This window comes from Papaver somniferum, chromosome 7, assembly GCF_003573695.1.
Source record: "Papaver somniferum cultivar HN1 chromosome 7, ASM357369v1, whole genome shotgun sequence".
Classification (NCBI taxonomy): domain Eukaryota; kingdom Viridiplantae; phylum Streptophyta; class Magnoliopsida; order Ranunculales; family Papaveraceae; genus Papaver; species Papaver somniferum.
The window spans coordinates 11,853,736-11,876,905 of record NC_039364.1 but is presented as its reverse complement, the minus strand read 5'-3'; the positions used below and the strand labels follow the sequence as shown (position 1 = coordinate 11,876,905).

The 23,170-nt window shown below is 37.6% G+C and overlaps 2 protein-coding genes across 2 annotated transcripts; both read left to right on the top strand.

The window, feature by feature from the left end:
- The first annotated feature begins 15,414 nt into the window (after positions 1 to 15,414).
- On the top strand, positions 15,415 to 16,143 carry LOC113294112 (germin-like protein subfamily T member 2). Its single transcript, XM_026542530.1, has one exon. The coding sequence runs from the start codon at positions 15,415 to 15,417 to the stop codon at positions 16,141 to 16,143; it is 729 nt and encodes a 242-aa protein (XP_026398315.1).
- Positions 16,144 to 17,725: 1,582 nt separating this feature from the next.
- LOC113292754 (germin-like protein subfamily T member 2) lies at positions 17,726 to 18,715 on the top strand. Its single transcript, XM_026541622.1, has one exon. The coding sequence runs from the start codon at positions 17,759 to 17,761 to the stop codon at positions 18,473 to 18,475; it is 717 nt and encodes a 238-aa protein (XP_026397407.1). The 5' UTR covers positions 17,726 to 17,758; the 3' UTR covers positions 18,476 to 18,715.
- Positions 18,716 to 23,170: the final 4,455 nt, after the last annotated feature.

Genomic DNA, 23,170 nt, shown 5'->3' with positions numbered 1-23,170 from the left:
TCGCCCTCGAATGTTGTTGTTGTTGATATGCGTTTCTTCTGCAAATCTTTAAAATGCATAGTTAAATTATTAGACTCATGCAATGGTTTGGTTTGCTTCTGGAATTCTCAACGAAAATAATATTTTATGTGGAACCTAACCACCGAGGAATACAATAAAGTACAAAAATTGAATTCGGATATTAAATGACTATAACTACGACTGCTGTGCTTTATATGCTTTTCGTTACGACCTCGGGACGGATGATTACAATTTTCTATCTTTTCTTACACTTGAGCAGTCAGTCGACAGTTACTCTATAAAGACAACTCAGGGAACATCTTTCAATTCGACAACGATGAGTTGAATCATTATATGGAGGCTGGGGTGTTTTTCAATGGAATTGTTCATTTGTTACTGAAGGTAATACGAGAATGTTGCAAAAGGTGCCTCTGTCTACTTGTTAAATTTAAAGAAACTTTTAAAGCATGGATAATGCAAGATTGTTGGATAATAATCTTCGTTACCGATTCTCCAATAATACAACTCGTGTATTATCCACTGATCTGTTACAATATTTTGTAACACGGTCTTCATCCATGTATTACGTTTCGTAATACCAGCAGAAAAAACAAGAAAAGAAGGATAGAAAGATGATCAATCACAAAACTTAAACAAACTTATTTGGGTGTATTGAGGCGAGTAATCTCTTTTCTTAATACATTTGATGCCCAGTATATAATGCTCTTACAGATTTAGCGGCACATGTCTCCAACATTCAACAATACCTCGCAGCACTTCGAAAACATCGAACAGCGAACGCGAATAGATGTAGCACAAACTCTTCTTTAACTCTTGAAGACACATGCAAACTCTTAAACTTCTAGTACTAGTTTTATAATTCTAAAAACACATACATGAAATGGAGAATATGTGGGGTTTATATAGGTTTATATGTGACCTTTGGAGAAGTCCTTTCATGAAAAGTCACATCCCTTAGTGGAGAGACACATCTCTTGAAAGGGTTTATATGAATAGACATAACACTTTACAAATTGGTTATAACTAACTTAATTTCTATTCAAATTTCCAACAAAGATTATCGAGCTCAAGAACCTTGGACTCATCTTTATACTATAACATTTTAGAGTGCATCAATCACATGCTGAGGCCTATATTTGACGTGGGTTTTGTAAGACGCAAATGCTGTAGTGACAAGTTAAAAGAAAATACCTGTTTTTTAGGAAGACATATTTAATCCGGGCGTTTAGGAATTTTCTGACATCGGATATGATCAGACAAGACCGATGTCTGCTCGAATTTTTTTCTGGAACCAAGACACGGGTTCATTTTCGTACTGTAAAAAACAGAGACAAAGATTAAGAGAACAGGGAAGTAAATGGACTGTTAATAAATAAACATATTTTATGAACTTGATTATAACTCCATCTCAGTCTTAGATGCACCGTTTTGAACAGGTGGGAGATCTCTAATGGTATCTCGCACAATTATTGCACGGAAAGGGGTTCCAGTAATGTACTCTGTGCAGCTACACAATGCACACCTCCTGGCACTGCGATTTTCAGCGGTGGATTATTGAAAACATGCATTGGCTCAGGCCATTCAGGTAGATTCTCTTCTTGAGAAGATGCCCAGATAAACCCCCGCTTTCTAGACTGAGAAATACCAAACGCGCCAGCTTCTAAAACACCAAACCTTACCTATAACATGGGATTTTAGTTTTGATTCTACACACGCAAATTAGGTGAAAGTGCTCAGGGTATAAGAGACAAACAACAGGTACCTGATAACCAATTGCAAAGAGTGAAGCTAAAGCTAGGTGGAATGTCTGTCCTTTCATGAATGACCCGAAGTTCTTCACGTTCTTTAGAAGGTACAACTTAGGCTGAAAGTAACCGGCGAAGAATGAAAATGCTAAGATCTTCTCACACTGGACCTTACTCCATGTACTTTGATTAAATTATTCATTCCATACAAGAAAACATTGTTCACTAAAAGTGTGAAGAGTTTAAATAATATATTACTCCTTTGTGTTTCTGGAAAAGAGTTAATATCAATTTTTCATTTTAGCCTAAGAAAAAAGCCAAATTGGAAAAGTGATCGTTATTTTTTTTCCGGAAATGGAGGTAGTATTAATTAGGCTAAACAAGTTTGTGTACTAAAGCAAATCCCAATGAATTATTTCAGAAATTCTACTAAGAAGTAAACGGTAAACTCAAGAGCTCTGTACTCAAAACATAATAGAGATGTTCAAGCAATAACCTTCGATACAAGATGAGTAAATGGACCTTGTTATGGCTAGGTGTATAGAAACAGTTAGACAGGCACAATGAGAAAACAAACAAGTAGATGCCATCACGAAATGAATTAAACAAACTCTAAGAAACGTAATATAAGTAATACGGAGTACATTCTTGTCGGAAAGCCCTAATAAACCAAGTGTCAGAATCTATGAGGACAAAAGTTACTTCTGGTATACCAGCAAATTAATGGCTTATGCTTACTGTGGTGGGATCCTATTCCCACATTGGTTAGATAGGGCTTAATTGGTAGTTTATAAGTTTATGGGTTCCTCATCTAGTCAACCGGTTTTCGAGTTGAGTTCTACCCATGGGCTTATGACGAGTTTAGAGTTGAATTCTTATAAGAAAATTCACACGAACTAGGGCAAATCACAGATGATAACAAACCCTAACTCTGACTCCAAAAACCAAACATACATATTTATTTATTATATATAGAAAGATATATATAGAGAGAGAGAGAGTTTGGGTAGAGTGAGATTATACCTGAAGGGTCAGCAGCACCGGGGGCGACGATTGGTTTGGGATGCAATAGAGCTGCAGTTCTCATTTTGACAAATGAAAAGAATCCCTAGAAAATCAAAAATGAGTGACCAAATTGAAATATGACCTTAAGAATGTTCGATCTTGGGAGACCGAAAGGAGGAACTGAAATATGGAACCCTTGTTGTAAGATATTCAGTAGATTTACATTATAATTGATAGAGTAGAAGAGAGTGATGGCGGGACTAAGTTTTCGAAAAAGTTTATGATTTCGATAAACATAATTGAAAGGGTTTCACCTATTAGCGATTTAAAAAGGGGTAGTACAAAATAGTTATCTTTTTTTTTTTGGGAAAGTATCCACCAAATCCTATTGTCTAGGGTTTTCACTATTGTCTCCAAATCCTGATTCCCTGAACTTCATCAAGGTGTCCACCAAATCCTGATTATGAAAATCAAAGTTTCTACAACAATGATGGGTTTCCACAACCATAACAGCAACCACAATTCCATGATTACTGTATGATGGAAGAGGGCTGCTGCTCAGCAGTGGTTCCAGTGGGTGTCGTGGCGGTGGAAGTGGCGGCGTTTTGTGGCAGTCAAAATAAGATTGAGCTAATTTTGGGCTAGGGTTTTGCACTAGGGTTAGTTTTCCAACGACTCTGCGTTGGGGCTTGGGTTGTGTATTCGGGTTTTTTTCTTTTTAGCACAAGGGAACTTATTTTGTTATTAGCGTTTGGGTTTTTTACATTTTTTTTGTATTGTATATTCTTCGATCTTAAAAAATTTCACTTCCTAAAAAAAGAAAAAAAAAAAAAACTCCACAATTCATATCAATGGCTTCCCTTGCAGACCGGAGTCTCAAGTTACATCAAATGATTTTTTCTTCAGTGGCTTCATGACTGGAGCAAGCACGGCGAATCCCGAAGGGTTTGTAGGAATTTGGCCTAGATCAGAGAGAGAGAGAGTAGATAGGATACACAGAAGAAATTAGAGACTACGTCTCTGTCAAATTGGTGGTATTTCATTAATAGCAAAGACATGCCTTTATTAGTTTAGCATTTTCAGAAGAGTAATGCTACACTTACAGTCAAAATTTCCAAAAAAATAAACCTAGTGGAGATTGAAGGGCAGTTTAGCAACCTATACGTTGAGATATGTGTGGGCAAAATGTGAGACTCAATCAGTATGTATGTGAATGTATTCTCCGTAAACGTAGCATTAATAGAAAACCAGCAAGAATTTAAGATATCTTTGCTTTGCTCTTTATCTCTTACAGCCATCAGTGTGTTTGAAATTGTTATTGTTGGCTTTCGTTTTTTCTTAATCCGATGATGTCCTCTTGGGTTTCTACTAAGGAAATGGTTGACTCGTATTAATTGATTTTGGTGAATTTAAAATTTGAATCACAGTAATATCCCCATTGTCAAACTGATCATGGTGACTATTAACATCTACGCCCCGTTTAAAATTTCTGATGCCCGATGATTACTTTCTGATTACAGTAGTTGAGATTTAGTATTTTAGGTTTTAAATTTTATTAATCAGTTGGCATGCTATTCGTCATTTACAGACCTACGGAGAATATTCTTGACAACTTATATAAGTAACAACATGCTGAGGCTGGGGATTGGGACCCTATTCAACCTAAGGCAAAGAGCGGTGGAGAGTCTGCGAGGACTGGTAACAAGACGGAGGACAGTATGTAGCGAACTCGCAGGAAGAGTTGATGAGAAAATTTTTATCGTAGCCTTTGTAAACGCCTTAATCCCGACTGACCTGCTGTACAACCAAATATTCATAATCCTCAACTCCTTGACAATGAATGGATGAAGGGAGTACCAAGAGGAGTACATAGTGTTGGAGGAGACGCAGAGGCAAGTCAGCGAAGTAACACCGATCTCAGCGAAGGAAGGAAATTCGAGGTTATTACCAAAAACAGTGCACGTCGTGGAGGATGATCCGAAATAGCTTTGTCAAGCGGAAATCGAGAATGGATCGATCAACAAAGATATGAGGAGTCAAGACGAAGGAATTATGAGCCGCGATGTCATAATGAGGGGTATCAACAAAGAAATAATCGAGGACCTAGATTTGGGGAGCGAAGGCCGAGTGCACTAGCTTTTTAATATGTAAATCTTCCTAGACTCAATACAACTGTGAAAAAGGTAGGAGAAGCGATAGTGTTGACGGATGAGATCCCACCCTCACCAAATTTGGGGAGATAACCACCTATGGGGGTAGGAGTCATGAGTTCTGCATGTATCATCGTTTTCATGGACATCACACGAATGACTTTCGAAACATCAGAAGAATTATACTTCATATGGTAGAACAGGAAAAACTCGCACATTTATAGGAGAATTATGTGCGTCCACCACCACCACCACCTCGTGACAATCAACAAGTGTACCGAATTGAAATATATCGGGGAACCCAAAAGCTGAATTGTAATTCGATAATACATTCAGCCAAGATCATTCAAAATTTCCATGAAAACATACTCAATAGGGTGCATAAGAGGGACTTCGAAGGAAACGATATATTCAGTATCGCGAAGAAGGATCCATTAGAAGAGTGTAAAAAGAGAGAGATAACATTCTCAGCGAAAGACGCACCTGAAGGAGGAACTTCACATACAGACCCATTGGTCGTAACCCTGAGATTTGGGAGATACTCGAAATGGGAGGAAGACCAAGTCAAGAAAGAAAAAATTTGGGCTACAGAATCCTGGTAGATATGAAGAGCTCGGTTGACATATTATTTTACCATGCATTTAAAACCATGGGGTACAAGGATTCTGACCTTGTGCCATCGACATACAACATATATGTATTTAACGGGGTAGCATCAAAGCCAAAGGGAGAACCGGTCGTAAAAAAATTTGCGGGGGAGTTGGAAACGAAAGTTACGGTCTGCGTGATAGATATACACTCTCCTTATAATGTTAGGCCGGCTATGGATACATGGGATAAAAGGAGTTTCTTCGACATATCATCAGGTTATACGATTCCCTATGGCAAGGAGGTAGGAGAGATCAGAGGAGATCTAAGAAGAAATTTAGACCAAAATAAGAAGGTGTGAGAAGCAAAAAGGGCGGAGCAGCTTATGGTATTCACAGTTGGGGTAAGCGAAGGGAAAACTGCGTCCCAAAAGGGTATAAAAGAGGAAGATAAAAATTTGGGTGCCAACGAAAAGGATCACAAGGTGGCTCCGGAAGAGGAAACTCATATTGAAATAAAGCAAAGTGGGAAGACGAAGAAATGGAAAATAGCAGAGGAAGCGAATAAACAAAAAATAAGAACTTCCATTGCCAAGGAAAAAAAACCTCACGAGGTGAACCAAGGGAAAACGCTACCAAACGCAAAAGGATATCAATATCAGAGACTGATGGAAATGTCAAAGGAAAGGGAGCACGAAGTTCAAGAAGCATGACGAAAGACGCTTGCGAAGAAGACAAACATATGGAACGATTAAAGGAAGAACTCTACCAAGAAAGACGAAGGAAAGAATACCTGGTAAGGGAGAGGATAAGGCTAGAAAGACAAAATGAGAAACTCATAATCAAGAACAATTACCTAAAAGGAAAACAAGCGGAGCACAACACCCAAAGAGGAGAGAATGCTTCAGGAAGAAATTTAGTAGTTGAAGGGCATCAAGAGCATTGGAGAGAAATGAAGGGGCGAGGAGAGTGAGACGAACGAGAAGATTTAAAAAGAGCCATAAAAAATAGAAATTGGGAATTCAGATAAAAGGAGTATCGGACACAACTATTAATGATGACCAATAAGTGAGGAGCAACAAACAATGTATCGGCAACCGGAAGAACATCAAGATTGCAGGGACGACCAGAAATGATGAACAAATGTGCGAGAAGTGAGCCCTGTAAATCAGAAATAACGGCGTTACTCTCGTTAAAACAAAGGGAAACAAAATCTTGGGAAGTATTGTGGTGAGATGGGATACGATTTGCGGTGAGTTGAAAAGAAGGTTGTCAGAAGAAGATTTAGTGCGCTCGTTCATCTATGCGCTATCAACAAAGCACCCTTTATTCTCGGTATTGTTCAAGATCAGGAATGAAATAGGGATGAAGGAGTTGAAAACGTATAAGTCTGAACACATTCTTATAAAAGAAGAATACTAATAACCAAGGAAGGATCGTAGAAACCAAAAGATTGTACTTATTTTAATGAACTTATTATTTAAGCAATGTATTATATTTACAAAAGGATGGCAATGATATTTTAGAATTTTAATGAATAAGTTCAAGGATATGAATTCTCATGCTTATGAAGTTATCAAAACAAATAAAACCATCAAAACAAATAAAACCACGACCCAGACAAGGTAAAACCTCGCATTAGGAGGCAAAGAAATCTGAAAGTAAACAGTTTCCAGGGAAACTTAAAACCTTCGCCTAGAAAGGCTGAGAATCTACGGCGTGCACCCTAGTTCGCACAAGAGTGCAAGAGGCAAGACCTAACGCACGTCGCGAACAACTCTCAGAGAGATAAGCTAGGGGAAATGATAAGACCTATCCGCTGAGGGTCCCTTTTATGATGGCCTTCAGTAAGGGGCGAAAAAATATGACCAAGGCGACGACGTACTCGGTTGAGCTACGGGTGTCTGAGACGTCTGAAGCGTTACCATACATGTCCGTATGGAAAGTCTTGTCTACAATGCACTCGATCCCAAAGCAACCTCACTTATGGTGTAACTTCTTAACTATGAGATATATAGGCGAATGGGATAAGAAGTCACGAAAACAACTGAATGTCGTAATAATTGGATGGGAGGAGACCAACACGCATGTTAGGGTTAACCTCCTTGAAAGGGCAATCAGGGGGTATATAAAGGGACGACACCCTCCAGATTAGGGAGTTGTGTGAACAAAAAAAAGACGTCAATGTCATGGGGATTACATTTATGGGAATGGATAGGCCTGTCATATTGTCGTGAGATTGGGTTCAAAAAGAATGTTAAATAGAGGTTGATGGATTATTATTTGAAAGAATAATAAGTGCCTGACACTTCGTCGAATTAAGATCCTTCAAAAAGGATGAGGCGCAATAAGACCTCGAAAAGCAACATACGTATAAGAAACAGAATTAAAATCACTACCAATTATAACCCAGAGTAACACTAAAGGCAATCAGAAACAAGATCATCAGGAAATATGTGAAAGAATAAAGGGCAAGCAAAATAAGTCAGGGGAGAAAGGTTTAAACAACAAATGCAAGGACAACACGATAGGTACCGGAGAGAACTTAAAATAAGAGTATATAATGGGGCAAGTAATAGGGTTCAAAGCTTATGCGAAGTATCAACTAATATTTTTCATGTCTCAGAGCATAAAAGAATAAGAGGCAAGTATATACTTTATGTTTTGTTATTCTTTTGATTATTTCCGCAACTAGTATATACTTGACGAAAGGATTATGAGAGGTGAAATACACTGCTGAAAAATCGCAATATCAAGATGCTTAACAAAAGTATACTACTCAAAAAACATCCATAAATATATAAAAATAAAAGGATTCAAGATGTATTTCCCCCCAACATTGGGAGCACCCAGACTGTGAAATTGTTTCCAAAATAACTAGGGTTGAAATTAAAATATGGAAGAAGAGAGGCTAAGATTGACGTTGAAGAGGTATGCCATCAGTGACTGCTATCTCAGGGACGTCACTACTAGCCCCTCCAAGATCAAACCCAGTATCTGCATTAGAATTTTAGGGTTTTCCCGGAAAACTTGTATAAGCAAAAGCATCTTTGGACTTTTTCTCTTCGGCCTTTTACCCCTTTGATCTTCTGCTCCATGTCACCTTCAGCAAATCCTTCTTCTTCGCTTGAGATGATTCTGTCGTCGAGTGGATGCTCATCGTCAGAAAAAATCTCTAGAGGAAAAATGGGATGAGGAATACCGTGCTCGTCGCTGAAATTGTTGAAGAGAGATACCAGGTAGTTCTGAGTATTCTTACGAGATAATTTCACCACTTTTGCAGAATCCTCCATCATATCCTCGATATCAGCATTCAAATCCTTAATATCGTCTCTAAGGCGAGAAGCCTCGTTGCGAGATTCATCCATTTCATGAGAAAGGTGAAGGACTTGATTCTTATAGCTCTCTTCAGATTCTGCAAAGAAGAAATGAAATTTTATCAGAAACCTGAAATTTGATTTGACCACAATTACGTGCAGCACCTAGAACTACCTTCCATTTGTAAGATAGTAGTGTTTGGAGTCTCTTGGATATCAGAATACAAATGATCCAGTCTGGAGACTTCTAGATTCGACTCTCGGAGCTTAGTGCATAACTCGTGATACAGATCGTCCCAACCTTTACATGATCGAACTTTGAAGTATCTTCGTTAGGATGAATGACGAGGGTACACTTTCTCTTACGAAGATCAACATACTTGATTTGAGAATATGACTTAACGGATTTTGGGCGCGAGGAGATCTCTAGCAGAGCCTGGAGACACTCCACCTTTTTCTTCAAATAATCAATCTCCTCATTCAGACCAGTAACAAAGCTGCGAAATCTACAAAAATCAACCACAACTTGATTCTTCCTGTTGCTTGTAAGCTCCTTATCCTCCTCCAATTTCTTAATCAAAGAAACTGACGAGGAGTGAAGATTCCTTGAATTGGTGAGAGAATTATTGACTCGCTGGAGCTCTAGCTTGAGGTGTTCATTCTCATCATGAAGATGATGATTCAATTCCTCATTGCGAGAGAAATCAATAGAAAAACGGTCCACTTGCGAGAAAAGAGCTTCGACATTCTCATTCAAAATATCATTCTCAGTCACATAACAATCATTCTGAGCCGAGAGGTTCAGGTTTTCAGCACGAATGCCTTCAAGTGAGGAAGACGCTTCAGAAGCATCCATTTGACGTTTTATGCATCGAGCTTGATGAAATACGAAATAAGAAAATAACAGACATGAAGAGAAAGGCAAGAAACAAATTTACAAGAGGAAAAACTTACTCTGAAGCTTCTCCACCTTATTTTCTTTCTTGTTAGAGTATTCTTTCTCTTCGACAAGATCCTTCGTCAAGGCCTTGACTTGGGTATCATCCTTCCTCATTTTCTCGTGAACAAGTAGAATCTCCACTAATCTGGCCATGTGACGATTGACTTCTGCGAACCGGCAAATCCAAATTTAGAAACGGATCTCGAAATGCTATGAACACGCAGTTGGAAAAGTATAAAGGGCTCACTAGGTTAATTAAAGCAGCATGTTGTTGGAGAGTCAAGTTCATGGAGGCATTCAGCAGTACAGATGAATCTTGGGAGAGAAAGTCATCAGCATTAAAAGTCACCAGAGATTCAAGGGCGCGAGACCTCGTGGCGGGATCTTCGCGATCCTTGTGATAAATATCTTGCAGAAACTTCATGTCTGGATCTTAGAGAGGATTAGACACCACAGACGAAACCTTATGCTTCCCCCTTTTTCCAGGGGAAGGCTTCTCAGGGGATTCCTTAAGATGCACAACCAAAGCAGGATGAATGGGAGGATCAACAATTTTGGGAGAAGTAGTTGTATGAGAGCGAGGAGACTGATGCTTAGGAGGAGAAGGATGAGTTGGAGGAACAACAGAACTCTTAATTGCGGTCAAACTAACCAAGTCCAAGGGCATGGGGGGTACCAATCTGTAAAATAACAAGTTCAATGCGATTAGGAGATGATGGGATTGTAACACACGAAGTGATAACTTTCGGCGAATTAAATATACCTGATTTAAAGGGGAAGGCGGAGTATGATAATCACGTCTTTTTCGTCCCTTAGCTGCCTCAGAAACTGGCTGCTTAACTATGGGAATATCATCCTGTGAGAAAAAAGGGGTTAAAATCAAATATTACATCGCGAAAAATAAGGTCACGTGAGATGTAGGTACCTGTTTGGAAGCAGGAGATTCAACAATAAAATCCCTTTCCTTGCGATCCTTGAGAAGACCGGAAGCAGGAATCTTGTGCTGAATAAAAGGTAAAGGGGATATGAGAACAAACAAAACCCAAATAAGGATAAAGGGCTCAGGGACAAAACAGTTACTCGGCTGGCATGAACCATCGAAACTTTCATGGATCACATCCGGCGAGATAACAATGTTAGGGAAGAGGCCCCTGGCGAGGAATACCTTTCTTACCAACACCCCAGACTAAGGGGCACCCTAACACCAGAGGAAACATCATCCAATCTTCGTCACAAGAAGAGCGAAGTCGGTCCTCTCGCCCCGGTTTGAGAGGATCCACATTTAAAATAAGAGCTTTGGACAGGGTAGAGATGGTATTCTGGATGAGCTCAATACCCTACTCATGATACTTTTTTGTGATTGTAAACCTAGCAGATTAATTAGCCACGAAAAGAGTCCACATTATAGTCACGAGATTCGTATTCCTAAGCCGTTAACAGAATTTGCGAAGTGCCATTCTTTAAACGAATTATAAACTCGTTGGAGATGCGAATTGTATTTCCGGAAAGATGGAAATCCCCACACTGAAGCATGTTCAGAATCTCAAGGAAGATAGGGTTAGAGGGATTTTAGAGGGTAAAATATAATACAAATCTTAACTGACCAACGGTGACGATCATTTTTTCTGCAGAACAAATATCGGACTGAATCCACCTATAATTCAGTCCCATGTCTTGAGTTTCAGAGATAGGAAGAATCGAAAGCGGGGGTCAAAGTTAAGCCTATATTCTGAAAGTCAGTTTGGAATTCCTCAAAGGTTTTGAGTGGGGTAATTGATCAAGCTCTCTTTGGGGCCATGAAGACAAAAGAAAAGCGAAAACATTTGAAAGAAAACAAGGATAACAACAATGGAGTATATAAGAGCAGGAGCATTAAATACGTGAGTTCGAAGCAGAGAAGAAGAGGAAGAGGAAACCTAAAACCAGGTTAAAACGAGATATTTATAGTATAAGGAAGGTACCCGGAAAGAAAAGGTTGTCGACACGTTCGAGGAATCCTGACCGGTAGCAGACGGTTACCAAGAGAACTTGGACACATGGAAGCAAGAGGGTGGAGAACATGGCAGCAAAGAAATTTCGAGCGGTTCTTATTCCGTCCTCATGTGACTCTAACAGAATAAGAAAAGGCAAAATGTAGGTACACCACACAGGAAGGCACGAAATAAGTCTGAAGAATCTCACTCAAAGATCTTGCATCGTTCCCCATGATCCCAATCAGTGACTTTTCAAATCAAAAGTCAGAATCACCTCGTCGTTGATTAACGACACGACGTAGGAAGACCTGTACACAAAGAGGCATCCTAAAATGAAGTAACTCGTATAGAGAACTTAAAACACGAAGGATCAATTGGAGTGCCCATCAAGATACCGATCATGAAATCAGGTAGACGAAGTAAGGTTACTTTGCTGGAAAGATAACCTGCGAAGTCAGTGAATTATTGAACAAGAAAAGAGACAGATTTCCCGATAAACTCCCAAAATCGTCAGCGAGAGAATGGGAAAAACTTTATGGAAAATGGTCTGGGCGAAGTAAAAAGCTTACCCACGAGAATAAGATGACATTGGACGAAGTAAAAAGAGTTGTATTCCATTAGGATTGGATGGTCTATAAATAGAGACCTTTGGACAAAGTAAAGAGGGTCGGATTATCGAGGTAGGAGTATCCTTACTTAGAGTGTGAGATTAGGGTTTTCTTATATCCAGAAAACTTGAATTTTCACTAGCTTGAGTGGTTGATCAATAAAGAATTTCTTATTCAAAATATTCGTTATGTCTTAACTCTTGTTTGTTTTGTATTTGGGTGTGTTACTGGATTTCCAGTAGTTACAGAGGAAGTAAATTAATTTTCTTCCAAAATAAAAAAAACACTCTTAAATCTACTAAAAAGAGTAGATTGACATTGTCCCGACTTACGATTGCCTTGAGAGGACTTAGAATACATAATAATGATTCAGGTTTTTGAGTCTCCATCACCACCACACTCCTATATAAAAACTCTTCTCAACCCAAGACCAAGTTATTTTTTAATTCGGAAAATCCAAGAAAAAAGAAAAAAACAACCAAAGTTTTGGTAGAAATTCGATTTGTGGTGATTCACTTAGAGAGGTGCCATAAAAATTTGAATTTTGGTGATTTTTTTTCTTAAAGCAAAGCCAAAGCATCATCATATGCATCCATTTTATCATTTTCCAAATTTAAGCAGTAGCAGGGGAGCTTAGTCTTCAAGTTGGAGATGCGTCAAACCATTTTTCTAATTTAGGCAGTTGTCCAACATCACAGATCACTCCTTCTCTCTATGCTCTATTGGCTAACCCATGAGGGCCACCGACGCATCCTTGCAAACCGCAACTCTTTTTCATTGTATTGACCCGCTCAAAAATGCCAATGTACTTACAAATTAAGGTAGAGAGTAGAGAGACTCAAAGACATGGTATAAAAAGAAAAATCTTTTCATCGCACGCTAATGCTCCATAAACAAACAGTCATGTATGCATCTGATCATTTTCCAAATTTAAGCAGCAGTTGTTCATCATAAGTTAGGTGATGCGCCGAATCATGAGTATCACCCGATAGTTGAGAGTACCTGATGATCAGTGGTTTATCACAAGTTGGTGATGCATACGTCTATCCTCTTTTTTGGGTTTTGCACAGTGACTCATGGGGCTAAAATGATAATTTGGTGTATAAATTTTCTAAGCTCAGAAAACCCAGTAGGATGGCTAATCATCTATAAATGGAAAAACGATAAAGCTGGACATTTTCTCATCAACCTCTGAAATCAACTTAACTCACATGAGTCTCCACGTTGAATGGTCAGAAAACCCACCTCACCATTTACCGGTGAACGTTACCCACCCTTAATATTGCTCAAACACATAATTGGAGAAACGAGAACAAATCCGAACTTTTCTCAAAATACTTCCCAGTTTCCCAACACTTTTCCCCGGAATAAAAAAGAATTATATACCCACGGAAAATAAAAAAGGCTCCAAACCAAACCTAGAAAACTCCACTCTTATCTTTTTTAATCGCCTCTCCTGATCCCTTCTCCCCCTTTTTTCGTTTCGAGTAAAATATGACTGATAACACTGATCCATGCAACACACCTGCATTGTTTATGTTGTTTCCATTAATTCCGATACGAGGGAACTTCTTCTAGGAGGTGAAGAGGAGTCTACAATTGTCTGCCTTAATTTACTATATGTTTGTATTTGGTTAGTAGAGATCTATTTCTCAAATGCCTTAGATTATCTAGGGTTGTGCTATTCCCAAATTACATGGATCTCTTGAGCTTCTATTGACAGATACGGATGGTACAGAATACATAAGGTACAGCTAACCTAACAGTACTTTATAAATTGAATTTGTTAACATAAGTCTTATATACTCATAAATTTTTTTACAATAGTGGACAATTATGGTTGAACATTTCCAGGCAAATAATCTATACACCCATTAAGTTTCTTAACATAAGTCTTATTTTTCATGTTGAAACTGAAATTTCTACTCTGTTATATGGGGTTTTTTCTTATATTTTTTTTGTGTCCCACAGATTTTGTGTCTACAACTAATATGTATTGTTACATGCTACGGTTGGTTGCCCGATGAGCTGTAGATGCGGCAATGGTGTTGATGACCTTATGCATTATCCGTTGTTGGAAATATCTATTGTGCAATTGTGAGTACTATCAAGCACTATCAAGCAGCAAAATAGATAGATTTGGTTGAACAAATAACTTTTTTTCATCTTGACCTTACTTACAGATATTTTGTGTCTTTGCATTTGTATTTTGTTGTGGAAGCATGCACCATGAGGCTTCCTTCATTGATGCCAAAACAATATCCCACTCTGACTTGGTTCTTCTATTTTGTATCAGCAGAAATGCGCGACCAAAAGAAGGATCTGGATGCATATAAAGTTTTGCAGATTATGATTCATGGACCAGATGGTGGAGTATGTATATGTTTCCGAAGTAAAATACAAAATCGGGTCGGTCTACTTGCAGATCTGGATTCATTGTATTTCTTTTATTTCTTTTAGTTTTTTCAGCGGTTCGTTTAGAACCACTGTATAAGTAAAATACAAAATCGGGTCGGTCTACTTGCTTGCACATTCTCCCTCTCTCATCGCATGCATGGATTTTACCATTTTCCAAATTTGAACAGCAGTTGAGCACTTGAGTATAGTTCATCACAAATTAGGTGACCGATAGTTGAGAGCACCTGATCTGAGCCCCATCACAAGTTTGGCTTGCGTATGTATCTATTTATTCTTATCATTATTATGGATTTCGCAAGTTGATGCAATGTGCTAGAAATATAATTTGGTGTATAAATTTTTTTAATATATAGAAAACCCAGTAGGGATGGCTAACCTATAAATAGCAAAATTACATGGCTGTACGTTTTCTCATCAGCCTGTAAAATCAACCAACCAACTTCTCAACTAAAGTAATGGTTATAGAACACGTTATAGAACATGGAGAGGAAGAATGAATGAACACGTTACAGGTGCTCATTGTGGACACTGGCACTAAAGGGGCGGAGGTTAAACCTATATAAGCAGCAAAATGTTCATAGTAAACTCATACAGATTTCGATCTACCTGATCACCTGCTAATCAACATAAAATCTCAATGAAACAGAGCCATGGCTGCTAAGTTTAGTATTAAAACTACATCATCATTCTTCATAGATCTGTGTTTAACAGTCATCCTGTTTTTTACTTTGTCATGCTTTTCTGCTGATCCCGACCCGCTTCAAGACATCTGTGTTGCCGACTTGAACTCCACAATTCATATCAATGGGTTTCCTTGCAAGCCGGAAAGGGAAGTCACATCAGATGATTTTTTCTATAGTGGCTTGATGAATGGAGCAAGCACAGCGAATCCCGAAGGGTTTGGACTAAAACTTGGTGATGTAACCGCCTTCCCTGGATTAAACACTCAGGGACTTACGGTAAACCGAATCGACCTCGCACCTGGTGGAATAATTCCATTTCACGTACATCCTCGAGCAAGCGAAGCTAATTTTCTCCTAGAAGGGAAACTATTTTTTGGGTTCATAACTACTGCTGATGTTTTGTACGCTAAGTTTATGGAACCTGGAGAGTTGAATATTATTCCTAGAGGGCTTGTGCACTTCGCAGCGAACGTTGGACCGGGGAAGGCTATTGTGATAGCTATTTTAAATAGTCAAAATCCCGGAATTGCAAGAATTCCTAATAACCTCTTTAATTCTACCCCAACAATTCCTGATTATATTTTGGCTAAGAACTTCCGAGTTGATGAGAAGGTCATCGCTATCATAAAGTCGAAGTTTGCTCCCAATAGTTCTTTGTCGTCTACTGGAACTTGGAAAGATATATTGGTCTTCTAGTAGTTGCATGCCGAGTACTCATATTAAATAGCCCATCGAATGTTCGAGTAAGTTTAAGTCGCAGAGTGATCAGTATACCAAAGCCAAGTAGGTCTAAACCTTGTAATAAGGAATGGTGACTATAACCACCTTTTCTACGTACTGGAATCCCTCCTGTCTATGAACAAAAGTATGTAACTTTCTAATTTGGTTTGTAATAAGGGACCCATATGTATCGTCCCCTTGCTTTATTTATGAACCGCATTTCCTAAAATTTCTCCGGTAAATTCTTGCTAAATTAAGGTGGCATACTTAAACAACACATCGTCTTATTCTTACCTATAATTTTCATATCATAATTAATCAAAATTTCCTCTTGCATGTTCACTCATACAACAGAAGTTAGACATGACATCTTTTTTTCTTATCCTTGTTACTCCCATTTTTGAGACCTTGTCAACAATTCTATCTTCAACTTGAAAGGACTTCGGTTCATCGGCAACAAACATGGATTCCTTCACTAATTTACAAGAAATTCGCAATATCGGCCGTGAGAAGATAATAGCTAGTTGTGGTCAAAAGAAAATTCTTCCAGACACCTACATTAGTTCAAAAAAACAAAAGAAGGGAAGTTAATTAATTTCCTTCCAAAAAAAAACAAACAAAAGCACTCTGAAATGAAATTAGCTAAAAAGAGTCAATTGACATTGTCCTGACTTAGAATTGCCTTGAGAGGACTGAGAACATATGATAATTATGCATCTTGATTCAGGTTTTTGAGTCTCCACCACCAGTGTCCTATACAAAACCCCTTCTCAATCCAAGACCAAGTCACGTTTTAATTCGAAAAATCTAAGAAAAAGAAGAAAAAAAAAACCAAAGTTAAGGTAGAAATTCGGTTTCTGGTGATTCACTTAGAGAGATGCCATAAAAAATTAAATTCTGGTGATTTTTATCATTTTCCATATTTAAGTAGTAGCACTGGAGCTTAGTCTACACTGCAAGTTGGAGATGCGTCAAACCATTTTCCTAATTTAAACAGTGGTCCAATTTCACTTATCACTCCTTCTCTCTATGCTCTCTTGGTTAGAGGTAGAGAGTACAGACTCAAAGACATGCTATAAAAAGAAAAACCCTTTCTTCGCACGCCAATGAACCATAAGTAGACAGTCATGTAGGGATCTGATCATTTTCCAAATTTAAGCAGCAGTTGAGCTTGTCAGTTCATCACAAGTTCGGTGATGTGTCAAATCATGATTTTCTGCCGATAGTTAAGAATACCTGATTATCAGTGGTCCATCACAAGTTGGTGATGCATACGTCAATTCCCTTTTTGGGTTTTCCACAGTAACGCATGGAGCTAAAAAGATAATTTGGTGCATAAATTTTGTAAACATACAAAACCTAGTAGGGTTAGCTAATCTTCTGTAACTAGAAACACCATAAAGCTGGACGTTTTCTCATCAACCTATAAAATTAACCAAACACGCGACAGGTGCACTAGGTGAATTGCCACGTATGTCATTATGGACACCAGCTAAAAAGGGCAGATCTAAATCTATATAAATAATGTCATAAGCAACTGATTTTTTACAGTAAACTAATAATCATTTCCAAATCTCAAAGAAACAAAGCCATGGAGGCTAAGTTTGGTACCAAAACTACATCATCATTCTTCCTAGTTTTGTGTTTAACAGTGATCCTATTTTTTACTTTGCCATGCTTTTCTGCTGATCCCGACCCGCTCCAAGATATTTGTGTTGCGGACTTGAACTCCAGAATTAAAATCAATGGGTATCCTTGTAAGCCGGAGTCTGAAGTTACATCAGATGATTTCTTCTTTAGTGGCTTGGTGAATGAATCGAACACAGATAATCCCGAAGGGTTTGGACGGAGACCTGGTGATGTTAAATACTTCCCTGGGTTAAACACCCAGGGACTGACGGTAAACCGAATCGACCTCGCACCTGGTGGAATTATTCCACTTCACGTACACCCTCGAGCAAGTGAATCTAATTTTGTCATAAAAGGGTTAGTCGTTTTTGGGTTCATAACTACTAATGATGTTTTGTACGCAAAGGTTATGAAACCTAGAGAGTTGTCTATTATTCCTAGAGGACTTGTGCACTTTGCAGTGAACGTCGGAAAGGGGAAGGCTGATCTGTTAGCTGTTTTCAATAGTCAACTGCCCGGATTTGGAGATATTGCTCTTAACTCCTTTAATTCTACCCCAACAATTCCTGATTATATTTTGGCTAAGAACTTTCGAGTTGATGAGAAGATCATCGCTATCATAAAGTCTAAATTTAGTCCCAATAGTTCTTTGGCTACTGGAACTTTGAAAGATATATAGGTCTCTTCAGTGTGTGTGCCTTTGGAGTCTTGTTGCCTTTGGCTTTATTATTCGAAGAGTCGATATAATAAAGCCAGGTATGCTGGGTGTAATCCTAATGAATGGCGGAAACAAGCACCTTCTCCAAGGGAATCCTTCCTGTCTATCAGCAGGACTATATTACGTAACTTGCTTATGTGGTTTGTAATGAGGGACTCATGCATCGTCCCCTTGCTTTATCTATGAACAACATTTTCCTAATTGATTTGGGTTTCTATAAATTTATTACTCTAGGTACACTATCGATACTGAATTCACATCATCCTCTTACCAACAATTAATGTAAGATCAGAATTTATTACTTAGTCTATGTACAGAATTACAGACTAAGTATTAATGTAGCTCATCTTCTGGCTAAAAAACTCGAGATGAAAATTTAAGCTTTCAGTTTGAGGAAAAGGATTTCTATAATGTTTCCTGCTAACCTATAAATCATTTTGAGAATAATTTTTTTTTGTAAGATCAGAATTTCCCTCTTGTTACGTGTTCACAATTTTTGACGCGATATCTCTACTCCGTGTCACCCAATTTAAAGTCCACCTATTAGACCCAAAAAGGCTATGTACGAGGGCCATGTCAAGATTATTCCTTGGACAACCCTAATCTTGCAAGCTGATTTTCCAGGTTACTTGGCTCAAGGACTTAAATACTTGGTTCAGAGGCTGGTGATAGGGAAAGTCACGACTACTGTCAAAGGATAGTATAATAATTAACATTAGTTCTTTAAGTAATTAACATTGGCAGGTCATCCATAAACGGAAAAAATTTAATCAAGAGATAAACAATTATAAGCTAGCTCAAATACTGTCATGAGTAACTGGGACTCGATCTTCTTGTAGTTTTGTTTGTTGTTTTCTTTTTTATTCAACCTTTGGTACATCTCTTTGTACATCCTTTCCTATTTTAATATATCTTCTTTTTCGATCAATTTTTTTTAAAAGCTAGCTCAAATGACCGAGTTTGATGCCAAATGCGGATTTAAACATTTTGTCACATTCGGAATCCCACAGGCACCAGGAAAGTCCAACTTAGATGAGTTATTAACTAGTGGCTCAGTAACATGTTTAAAGAGCTAAAAAGGTAGTTTGAGACATAAAACTTCTACACATGGAAAACCCCAGAATCTAGAAGGGATGCTTAATTGACTGTAAATAGGTTCTTTCCTCGACCTCTAGCTCAACCAACTCGTCAATGAAAGAAAAGGGGCCTTCTCTGCTTTGTATCTCAATCTCATTTTTTGAATATTTTCCTTCGCATTTTCGTGTTCACAATAAACACGAACATGCAAGTATTTTTTATGGTGAAAATGAAGTTTCTCCATCCGCGTTCCTTCACACCCACACACACAAACAAAACAAAAAAAGCATCTATGATTTCCATGATGACTTCTCCTCTCAAATATTATTGTCATGTCCTTGATATCCCAACGAGCACGAAAATGCGCCTTAATTCTTTAGAGGAAAAGCCATCAAGATAGTAAAGATGGTTCATGCTTTATCTGGTTGTGAAAATCCTGTAAGAGTTTAATACATAGGCATAGGGGTGTAACTTCAGGCAGCCAGGCCGCCCAGCCAAAAACTAAGACAGGCCGCGCAGACCAGGATTAATATTTGTGAGCTCGTAAACAAATTCAGGCGGCATGCCGGGTAAAAGTGGATAATTTGCTACCCAAAGACCGTCCAAAGTCCGTTTTTTATACGGGCAGGCCAGATCGGGCCGGACAGGCCACTATTTTGAATTTTTTTCTTTTTTATTCTAAGTTTAAATTTTCAAATAAACGGTATTAAATTTATTTATTTTTAGTACAGTATCCTTTCCTTTCTAACATTGTATACCGTAAGTGATAGTATTATTTTATATTTAAATTACAATGACAAACTTTTAATTTTAGCTTGTAATAAATAATTAATTAGAGTACAATAAACTTTCTAATAAGAAAATATATTACCATTAATATTTTGAAAAGGTTAATTATAAGTAAAAACAACTATGTATTTTATTTTTCTTGATACAAAATTGACAATTATAAAATGGTAACTTTTAAGTCTTTCTAAGAGGATATTAAATGGTTAATGGCACATAAAAGGCTTTCAGGTCGGGCACCAAGCCGGGTATCAGGTCGGGCATCATAATTAATTGTAAAGCCCGAAACCGCTCATTAAATTAATCCAGGCCAGGCCGGGTGGCCCATGACGGGCCATAACAGGCTTTGGACTACTTCGGATACATACGGGCTCGAACAGGTACAGTCAGGCCGAGTATTTTCGGGTATTATTTACACCCCTAGATAGACAGATTCAACAAGGGATGACAGCCGAGATATTAAAACATCTTTATTAATTTCTAGATGACCATGAGCTACATTCCAATAGTCATTTCAAAAAGGTTTTATACTTTCTTATTTAACTTACATACGAAAGAACCCCAATGAAAGAAAACATATGAATAAAAGGTTCTATACTTTATTAACCTCTATAAAGGTTCTATATTTTATTAATTTTTACTTTCCAATAGTAAACATCCGAATGAAAGAATCATGGATAGGCAAACATATGAATGATGCATCCTTAAGAAACGGCGAACTCTTCACCCACAAGTATTCATTCTTGCACAATTGCATCAAAATATATATGCCTTCACAATTAAGGTCATATGCAACAAAAGTCTTTTCTCTTTTTCTCTTATTCTTTATGCCCCATAAGCATAAGAGATTTATCATGCATCAATGTACTTAAACAAATTCAACAAGATCAAAACCCAATAAACACAAAGATATAATGCAACAAATCCATTTTGTTGCATCAAAGGAAGATAAACAAAACTCGTTGCAATTGCTTCACCGTTGAGAACTTAACTCTATCAAGGCCTAGCCTTTGAGATTCATGTCAAACATAGTTATAAAGCCACTTTATGACCGCTCTAAGTCATCACTTTACTCTGGCATGCTAGTTGCGCTACTTTTGATCAGATCATGCATCATATACTCTTGGATGCTACCAACTAGCATGAATACTGGCCAATGTCTCTTCCAATAGTTTGGATAACTTAGTCCTACAAGAGATAACCTTTACTGGCATTACTTTGTCTAGCAACTGATTAAAATGATGTGTTTGGCATGCGCCATTGCTGTTCTTGCATAGGCCAACCATTGGCCAATCCTTAAATCAATGCATAAGGCATCTCATGACTTATCGTGCATCCTTAGTCCATCCCTCGACAAACTCTGGGTTACGAATATGCAATAGTATCACATAATGTTGCATATGTCAAGCGGCCTTTTTTGTCTCATCCATTATGACGCTACATCGTCGGATATTGCAGCTTCATTGGTTAGGCCACTGACCGCAATGTTGTGCCATCACTTCCCTTCATTGTGCCACCGACTAGATACTCAACTTGGAAACAATGAATAGCCACACAATTGTAGCGGCCGGCTAGCACATTTTAAAGTGCTGAATAGGTAATTCAAGAATTACATTTAAAAAATGGAAAAAATTATTTCCATTCCATTTTTTATTTTATTTTTGTTTATCTTACACTCATAAATAAGATTATATGTATAAATAACTCATAATTAATTACAGGGGTAGTCAAATGGGATTTCTACTGATTTTTTATTTGAGTGACTCCTGAAGATTCTTTGATAGAGTATACTAGAGAGTCTTTGTGACTTATACAGACATAAATATGAGATTTGTAAAGAGTCTATGTGATTTTTAGAGACAAAAAAAAGTGAAATATCTAAGGAAAAATTCAAAAATTCTACCGTTTACTTTATGATGTAAGTTATAATGTTAATAGAAGTATCATGAATACCTAATAAAATATGTGTTTATTGTAAAAATAAATCTCATTTTTAGCATATGCCTAAGTTTTCATTCTCTTTATTCCATCCATCCTAAAATTTATTTGTTATGCTATTTCGCCGCCGGTTTACTGCGCAAATTGCTCGTTTCTTGGTCATCATCCCAAACAAAAAGAAAAAAAATTGGTTTACTCACAAAAATAAATAATCCCAAAATTTTCAAGTCTCTAAAAGTGTCACCTCTTGGGAGAGATTTCTACCATGCTTATTTTCCTAAAAATTTCTCTCGAATTCTCTGAAAACAAATAAATCAATGACTTTCAATTCTTCTTCGAATAACAGGGATATTGGAGTGACTCTTCTAAATTACTAATTTAATAACATGGAGTTTTAGAGAATTTAAGTTACTTAAAAAAAGTCATTAACCAATAATAATAGACATTAGGAGATTCCAAAAATCTCTATGAACCAACAGTAGATCTGGAAACTCTTCGGAAGTCATTGAAAATCTCAATTGACCCTCCCTATTATTTTAAGAGTTTGATTACACAAATAACCTTTTATCTAAATCTAAATCTGAATTTAATTCTAATTTATATTTTACGATAAAAACGTGAATGGTTTCCTAAAAAAAGTGATAAATACTAATCCCAAAATTATCTCCCCCAAAAATCTCTTTTCCCTGTTTATTTTTTACAAAACAAAAATTGTTGTGATAAATCTAACCCAACAAAAACTCCGCAAAAATATTCCTTTGACCTCCCAAAATGTCTCCTTGATAAACCTAAAATTCTTGATGCACATCTAGAAAAAGATGATTATCTTCTTTTTTCTAATTATCATTAATAGAT

Excerpts from the sequence above, each read along its gene's own strand:
- LOC113292754 (XM_026541622.1), top strand. The coding sequence starts at position 17,759 with ATGGAGGCTAAGTTTGGTACCAAAACTACATCATCATTCTTCCTAGTT.
- LOC113294112 (XM_026542530.1), top strand. The coding sequence starts at position 15,415 with ATGGCTGCTAAGTTTAGTATTAAAACTACATCATCATTCTTCATAGAT.